The 8,792-nt window shown below is 49.1% G+C and overlaps 2 protein-coding genes across 2 annotated transcripts; one reads left to right on the plus strand and one right to left on the minus strand.

Annotated features, from left to right (window-relative positions):
- Nucleotides 1-272: 272 nt before the first annotated feature.
- On the plus strand, nucleotides 273-4,167 carry LOC123133211 (putative disease resistance protein RGA4). Its single transcript, XM_044552741.1, has one exon. The coding sequence runs from the start codon at nucleotides 438-440 to the stop codon at nucleotides 3,774-3,776; it is 3,339 nt and encodes a 1,112-aa protein (XP_044408676.1). The 5' UTR covers nucleotides 273-437; the 3' UTR covers nucleotides 3,777-4,167.
- Nucleotides 4,168-4,737: 570 nt separating this feature from the next.
- On the minus strand, nucleotides 4,738-8,142 carry LOC123133224 (probably inactive leucine-rich repeat receptor-like protein kinase At5g48380). Its single transcript, XM_044552750.1, has 3 exons — nucleotides 7,985-8,142; nucleotides 6,276-7,156; nucleotides 4,738-6,178 (listed from the first exon to the last, which is right to left on the minus strand). The coding sequence occupies exons 2-3, from the start codon at nucleotides 7,095-7,097 to the stop codon at nucleotides 5,183-5,185; spliced, it is 1,818 nt and encodes a 605-aa protein (XP_044408685.1). The 5' UTR covers nucleotides 7,098-7,156; nucleotides 7,985-8,142; the 3' UTR covers nucleotides 4,738-5,182.
- Nucleotides 8,143-8,792: the final 650 nt, after the last annotated feature.

Consider the following 8,792-nt stretch of genomic DNA (forward strand, 5'->3'; position numbering starts at 1 on the left):
GTCCGTTTTGCGGGGTCCGAGCCTGACCTCGCCTGGGCCAGCCTGCACACATATTTTTTCACGAACTGCAAAATGTTTATGCGGGTTCGGATTTTGCAGGGTCTGCTAGAGATGACGGGGTCCAACAGTAGGAAATCTGTAGTGCCGTCCAGTAGATTCGAGTGGCCAGTGACTCCGGTAGTCCCGTCCGTCCGTCCCCACGCGGAGGCGACGCGACCGAGCGAAATTTCGGGCCCGTCGGGCGTCGGCGTCGTCAATGCGAGAAATAGCCCCGAAAACCACATGGCGACGCGGCCGAAATTTCCACGGCCTGACAAATCCAAAACCCCTCGAACGGCCCGGAGGAGGCTCCACCTAGCCGCTGTCCCCTCCTCTCGTCAACTCCTCCCAATCCCCTCGGCGCACCGAGCCTCGGTTCCCGACGACCGGCCGGCGAGATGGCGGAGGCGGTTGCCGGCTGGCTGGTGTGCCCGGTCATACGGATCGTCGTCGACAAGGCCAAGTCCTGCGCCGCCGACCGGATCAGGTGGCTCAACGGCGGCGTCCCGGATGCGCTCCAGCAGCTGGACGGGGCGCTCACGCAGCTCCGCGCCGTGGCGAGCGCCGTCGAGCGGAGCCGCGGCGCGAGGGGCGGCGGCGGCGACCTCGACCGGTGGCTGCTGCAGCTCAAGGACGCCGTCTACGAGGCCGACGAGGTCGTCGACGAGTTCGAATACCGGACGCTCGGCCCCCCGCGCTCCCCCCTTGTCAAGATCGGCAAGCAGCTCGTCGGCACCGACGAGTCGCTAAACAGGCTCAACGGCGTCATCAAGAAGCTGGACGGCATCAACGACAGCTCCGGGCGGCTGATGCAGGCGGCAGGCCTCCAGCCGTCGTGGTCCGGCGAGTTGAGCGGCCACCCACCCACCCCGGTCGGCCCGGCCACAGGCTCGCTGCTGGAGGACAGCGAGGTGTTTGGGCGCGGCGCGGAGCGGCAGGACATGGTCTCTTGGCTGATCACCGCCAGTCCGCCTGACCGCGCAGATCCGCGCGCCGCCGCCATCCCCGTCGCCGCGATCATAGGGCTCGGCGGGATGGGGAAGACCACGCTGGCGCGCGTCCTGCTCCACGACGATTTGGTGAAGGCGAGATTCAATTTGGTGATGTGGGTGTGTCCTGCTGCCGCTTACCACAAGGTCGGGCTCGTGAAGCAAATCCTGCAGTCTGCTGGGGTAGAAGTTCCTGACAGCATGAACAACTTTGATTGTCTCCAGAGGCAGCTCGAGGATGCTGTGTCATCCAAGAGGTTCCTGCTGGTTCTCGACAATGTCTGGAACAAAGAGGGCATGGACGAGGATAACTGGAGCGAGGTGTTGGCTCCTCTTAGATGTGGCCAACCCGGCAGCAAGATCATGGTGACCACCCGGAAAAGGATTGTAGCAAACTTGCTGAAGGCGAGCAAGCTGGTTCGGTTGGACGGACTGGCGTTCGCCGATGTTTGGTCGCTGTTCACGAGGATTGCTTTCAGCAATGACAGTGCTGACAAGCATCCAGCCTTGCAGGCAATTGGAGAGCAGCTTGTTCAGAAGCTCAAGGGGTTGCCATTGGCTGCCAAGGTTGTCGGCGGGATGCTCAAGGCTTCCCGGAGTATCAGTCACTGGAAGAGGATCTCAGAGATGGAAAGCTATGCCAATGTAACCTCAACGCTAGAGCTGTGCTACCGGAACCTGCAGGAGCACCTGCAGCCGTGCTTTGCAATCTGCAGCATATTTCCGAAGAACTGGCGGTTCAAGCGTGACAAGTTGGTTAAGATTTGGATGGCCCTTGATTTCATCCGGCCAGCTGATGGGGAGAAACTGGAGGATGCAGGGAAGGAGTACTTTGATCAACTTGTGCAGGGTTCCTTCTTCCACGAGCGCAAGGAGGGCCATCAGAATTACTATTACATTCATGACCTGATGCATGACCTGGCAGAGAGCGTCTCGCGAGTTGACTGTGCAAGAGTTGAGAGTGCTGAGGAGAAGCAGATACCTCGTACAGTTCGGCACTTATCTGTTACTGCTGATGCTGTCACACAGCTCAAAGGCCGGTGCGAGCTCAAAAGATTGCGCACGTTCATAATTCTAAAACATTCCTCGTCTTCTCTCAGTCAGTTGCCAGATGATATCCTAAAAGAATTGAAGGGTGTCCGTGTGCTTGGTTTGGATGGCTGCGATATGGTTGATCTGTCAGACAGAATTGGTCAACTGATGCACCTGAGGTACCTTGCTCTTTGCAAGACAATTACAAGGCTTCCACAGTCAGTGACAAAGCTGTTCCTTCTTCAGACACTAAGTATCCCTAAGAGGTGCCGCCTCGAGCAGTTTCCGAAAGATATGCGGAACTTGAAATATTTGCGCCATTTGGATATGGACAGGGCAAGTACGTCGAAAGTTGTGGGGATTGGGGAAATGATTCATCTCCAGGGATCAATTGAGTTCCATGTTAAAAAGGAAAAGGGTCATATGTTAGAAGATTTGTATGATATGAATGGTCTCTGCAGAAAGCTCCATATCAAGAACCTTGATGTTGTATCCAGTAAACAAGAGGCCAGCAAAGCTGGCCTAGGAAAGAAACAGGGTATTAAGGTGCTAGAACTAGAATGGAATTCCACTGGTAAGAGTGACCCTTCTGTCGATGCTCAAGTGTTAGAAGGCCTTGAACCGCACCCGCATGTTGAAGAGGTCCGTATCAGAAGATATCATGGTAATACTTCACCCGGTTGGTTGGACATGAGCTTGAAGTTGAAAGAGGGAAAGACACTGTGCCTACTTAAATCTTTATATTTGACCAACTGTAGGAAGTGGGAGGTCCTGCCTCCTCTTGGGGAACTTCCCTGCCTGAAGGTTTTGCATTTGAAAGAGATGTGCTCACTGAGAAAGATTGGCAATGAATTCTATGGAACCAAGTTGATTGCATTTCCATGTCTGTCAGAACTTGAATTTGATGATATGCCACAATGGGTTGAGTGGACCAAAGAAGAGAGCGTGACCAATGTTTTTCCCAAGCTCCGTAAGCTGAGTCTTTTGAACTGTCCCAAATTGGTTAAAGTGCCTCCTTTCTCTCAGTCCATAAGGAAGGTCACTATCCGAAACACAGGGTTTGCTTCACACATGAAGCTATCCTTCTCATCATCATCGAGAGCTTGCAGTGTTGCACTAGAGACATGTTGTACCACCATCCTTACAATAGGCTTGCTGCACCGGCAACAGGTGGAAGCAGTTGCAGTTTTGACTCTGCGGCGCTGCCAAGGTGTAAATTTTGAGGACCTTCAGGCGCTTGCCTCACTCAAGAAGCTGCATATATCCCATCTAGACATAACAGATGAGCAGCTGGGTACTTGTTTGCGAGGTTTACGGTCTCTGACCTCTCTGGAGATAGACAACTGCAGCAACATAACATCTCTTCCACATGTGGAGAGTTCGAGCGGATTAACGACGTTGCACATTCGACAGTGCTCCAAGTTGTCCTCTCTGCATTCCTTGCCGAGTTTTGCAGCACTGGAAAGCATGTCGATCGACAATTGCTCCAAGCTCACCTTAGAGTCTTTCCCTGCCGACTTCAGCAGCCTCAGTTCTCTGAGAAAATTGAACATAATGTGCTGCACGGGGCTGGAGTCGCTGCCAAGCGGTTTCCCATCTTCACTGCAAGTTCTTGATCTGATTGGGGGCAAGCCAGCGCTGTTGAACCAGCTGCAGCTCAAGGACGGGCCAGAATGGGATAAAATAGCTCATATCCCGATTAAACGGATCCATTGACCAGAGGCTCGTTGTGTTGGTGCGTCCGATGCCGTTATCATTCCAGTTCGTCGCCGTTCGATGCCGGATCTAACGCGATGTGTGCATTTCAGATTCCATAGTCAATGTCTGCCATTTGTGCGTGAAATTCTACTGTACTCCCTCCGTAAAGAAATATAAGAGCATTTAGATCACTATTTAGTTATCTAAACGCTCTTACATTTCTTTATAGAGGGAGTAGTATGCAAGATGAGAGATACCTGATGGATCTGTATCCCTTCTGTATGTATGTAATGTGTGTGAAATTCTAGTATACTCGTACGTTCTGTATGTAATTAATGTGCCCTTTGGCTGAAGTACATTTTCATTACACTTTCTGTTTTTAGCCGGGTGCATTTCACCGGCATGTGCATGTCAGAACAACCACTTATTTTTGTTGCTTCGAATTGTCTCCCCTTTACATTGATTGCAGTAAATAACAAAAGGTTGATCAGATTTCAGTCCACAACGCATGCAGCACATGTAACTTATCATCAGGATTTTTTATTTTTTGCTCTAGTCTGAAACATGTTTAAGCACACAACACCTACGTCAGGATACATTGGATCAAGTGCTACCTAGTTCCTCCTTTTCATTGTCTACAATTTGAAATTTTAAACTACAGTTTTCTATCACAGCATGCTACAGAAGCCAAATTCAAAATATAACTAGGAATAATTATGGCTGGTAAAACCAATGTTGATATTTTCATTCAGCATATCGTTTTCCATATGATCAAAGTTTCAAAAAGGTTGAGTGCATCGTCAGACGTCCACTTTTCTGATCGGAGGGAGCACCATAAGGTACCATTTCAAACATTCGTGTCTTATATTTTTCTTCTCAATAAAGGACAATATACACTCGGTCTGTAAAATCAAGAACTAGTCAAGACATCGAGGATGCACAGGGACAAATTATTAAATAAAAGAGAAAACAAATAACATGACACGCAAGGGCACGCTACACGCATCAACATTAACCATCATCCTTGGCAACACATGCACTACAAAAAGAGGTAGTCGAAAAGTCGAAGACAACGCCTTCAGGAAAGCGCCGCCTTCGCCATCCAGAAGGCTATATAATGGGTGTTCACCACAGACCGCAAATCCCAATATGGCATAATCACATAGTAACTCAAGAGTTAGCTAACTAACAGGTACCCCATTCTTAGATAGGTAGTATGAAAATTATCCTCGCTGCTACTAGCACCACCTTCCAATGGTGGATAAGAGAACCAAGCTACAACAACTATATATACATTGTGTGCAGCGTACCGCTACTCCACTTGAAGCATGGTAATAATGCTCATGGACAAAATATTAAAGACCATACAGGGAAAACGCCTTGCTTGCGGTCATACTTGCCTTCTGCAACATATGAATCTGTGATTACATGGCGACAATGAGCTCGTCCGGGGTTTCTCCATCTGTGCTTAGAGGTGGCAGCATCATGTCGTCCCCGGCCGAGAAATGATACTTCTCCCCAATGGCTCTAAGCAGCTGATAAACCTCAAACATGGTGGGTCTCTCCTTCGCCGTGGTGACTGTGCAAGAACACGCAACTTTCAGGAACTGCATCAGCTCACTGTCATTGTCCTTCCCTATCAATGACTTGTCGATTGAGTCTTGGAGAATGGCATTGTTGGATAGGTAGGTGATCCACTCTACTAGATTCCCCCTGAAGTTATCTGGAGCTGTGGAAACCTGGGTAGGCCTCTCACCGGTGATAAGCTCAAGCAGAACCACTCCGAAGCTGTAGACGTCACCCTTCGGCGTGGCCACCAGCGTGCTCCCATACTCTGGTGCCACATAACCAATATCTCCAAACTCTCCGTTCACAAAGGTGCTGAGATGGGTGTCTAGGGGGTTCATAAGCCTAGCAAGCCCAAAATCCGAAATCTTTGGTTCGTAGTCGTCATCCAAGAGGATGCATTTGGAGCTTATATTGCGGTGAAGGATTCGAGGATTGCAAGTGTGGTGAAGATACGCAAGACCTTTCGCTGCACCAATACCAATTCTTAACCTCAGAGGCCAATCCATCTTGCAATCTTTCCCCTCTTCGTGTAACTGATCATAGAGTGAACCTTTGGGTGTGTACTTGTACACCAACAACTTCTCCCTCTTAGCAATGCAAAATCCAAGAAGAGGAACCAAGTTGCGATTCCTTACTTGGCCAAGTGTCTTCATTTCTGAAGTGAACTGTGTTTCAGAATGTTGTGAATCTTGTAGCCTTTTGACAGCAAGAAAAGAACCATCAGGTAGCACTGCCCTGTACATAGTTCCTGTCCTTCCAGTAGCTATGATGTTTTCCTTGCTGAACTGTTTGGTGGCCTTCATAAGATCACTTAGTTTCATCTTTGAAACTGGATTCTCGAACATAGACACCTGGATAATTGACAAAACCATGACAAAAGTAAGTTATTGTTTTGGACATTGCCTTTCGACCCAAAATAAAAGAAAAGGAAACAGCAAAGTAGTTTACCTTGATTGTTTTTGTTCCTTTGATGCTCTTTGCCCACTTATTTTCATCCTCATCCTTTTTTGCTTTCTTGGCTGGTAATTTCCGCAGACAAACGAACACAACTATTGCAACAATTATGATCACAACTACGACGCCAACAATGGCTCCAATTATTGCCGCGTTGTTCTTGCTCTTTGCTGAAGCCTGACATTCATCTAATGGAGCCCCACATAGCCCTTGATTACCGGCAAAATTCGGTGGCCCAAACTTTTGTGCTAATGAAAATGGAATAGGCCCTGATAGTTGGTTCTCTGCAACATTGAATGTAGCTAATCGACTAAGAAGTTGAAACTGTGCTGGAATTTGGCCACTAAACTGGTTATGTTGGAGATTGAGGAGGTTCAGGTATGTCATATTTGATATATTTTGTGGGATGGCGCCAGAAAAAGCATTGTAGGAGAGGTCCAATGATGTCAAGTATGGTATTTCCCGGGAGATCTCTTGAGGGATTGATCCTGAAAAGTTGTTGTTTGACAGATCCAGCGCTGTCATACTGCTACAATTCTGAAGACCACGAGGAAATGAACCCTGGAGACCAAGGTTGCCTAGGCGCAAAGAAAGAACTCGGTTCTCATCTGGGTGCCAACACTCCACGCCGGTAAATCGGCATATGTAGCCATCAGTGTTGTTCCCAAAATTCCATGAGGATTTGAGTACACCGTTGGGGTCACTCACTGACTGCTGAACAGATTTCAAGCATTCGATGTCAGCTTGAGATGCGAAACAAGGGAAGACCAGCAACAGTAGAAGAATAACCCTCAGAGGAGCATAATGATTTGCCATCGAGCACTTGCGCCTAACGTCACCTCTCGTTCTTGACAACTTCTAGATTCAAGCTTCACCTGTACGTAAACAGAATCAAATTTATAAAATTAGAGAAACACATACCAGTTGGTGATAACAACCATATATTCTAAAACGAAAATATTGATTTGATTGCAATACTGAAAAGCATAACACAAGGACAACATCAGTGGGGAACTGATCCCCACTACAGCCATAGCAAATAACATATGATGCGAAGGTTCTGCTAAGATTAGCACCAAAGAATAAGTGCAATTGGTTTGGTGATTAATCACCACCCCTACCAATAACAGTAAAAACTTGCAACCGGAGGCAGTTCCTGACTGCTGAACCATCAATCGAGACCACAATTATAATTTATAGGAACAGCCAACGAGGTTTTTCTTATTAAATATCTCGATTTCTCGCAACAGAAGCGAACGGCTCGAACTGCCAAAAGGCGCACTTTCCAGAAAGAAGAAAATCTAAGGGCCAGCAAAGAAAAATCTCCAAAAGGAATGGCGCCGCACCATCCATATGTCGCATATGTGTATGCTATTTTCCTCCCTGATTTCCCTCCCAGGGGCTGGCCCTCTTGGATTTTTTTAACTAAAAATGAAGACCACTGGACGGACAAACCCCTTGCTGCTGCTGCTGCTGCCCCAGCAACAAACCCGCACCAATCAGGCCAAGAAACAAGCGATTTCTTCCTCGCCGCACATGGGCATGGCAACTCTGCGAACCGCTACTGTACCCCCCAAGAACCCGCATCCACGGCGGCACCAACCAACCCAGAGCTCGAGCACTCCCAAGATCATTCGCGCCACAGCAAAGCATGGAAGAACATGTACAAAATCTGAGAGAAGAGGCGAGGTCGAATCGATTACCTGAAGCTCGCCGTCCTCGCATAGGTGGGAACCGGGAGGACCCAGGGAGGAGGAGGAGGAGGGGAGAAGAGTCTGTGAGTGGGGGGAGAGGAGGGAGGACCGGAGGTGAGGTGAGAGGAGAGGAGAGCAGCCGCCCGTCAAAGAAAGGAAAAGAAAGTGGAGGCGAGAGAATTTTTCTAAGCGGGTGGGGGCCCAGCCGGGGGGCGGGTGGGCCCGGCGACGGCGAGAGGGGCGCGCAGTATGGAGACTGGGGGACGCAGAGATCCACGGACTTTGCCGGTCAACTGCCCCAGTCAACCCGTCTGCTCTCTCTCTCTCTTGATGATGGGTGGCCGGCCGGACGAATGGCTACGGCGCCACCGTGTCACTGAGGTCGGAATGGAGGAGGTGGGTGACGGCCTGACGGGTCTCGGGTCCCCTCCTCTTTCTCCGTCGTGACCACGGAAGATATTGCAGGAACTGGCCAAGGGCGTTCACCCTTCAGGTTTCCGGGTTACCGCGGCCATGATCGTGACTGCTAAAATTCGGAGTATGTTGCACGCTCGTAAAGGTTAGACGAAAAAGTCTTCCGCCCCCATTTTCTTTTTTACATATATAGAGCAACAACCAAGCATTACAACCATCGTTACAACAGAAAACAAACGTTATGAACGCCGGTAAAGTTTCGACCTGGAGTTAGTTTGCGCTGTAAAGCTAGCAAATATTTATCCATTTTGACACCAAATTGGTGCAAATAATGTTGTATCTAGAATAAGAAAACTCGGGGGTTTAACTAAACCCTCAGAGGCGATAGGCGATAGGCGACTCC

This window comes from Triticum aestivum, chromosome 1B, assembly GCF_018294505.1.
Source record: "Triticum aestivum cultivar Chinese Spring chromosome 1B, IWGSC CS RefSeq v2.1, whole genome shotgun sequence".
NCBI lineage: Eukaryota > Viridiplantae > Streptophyta > Magnoliopsida > Poales > Poaceae > Triticum > Triticum aestivum.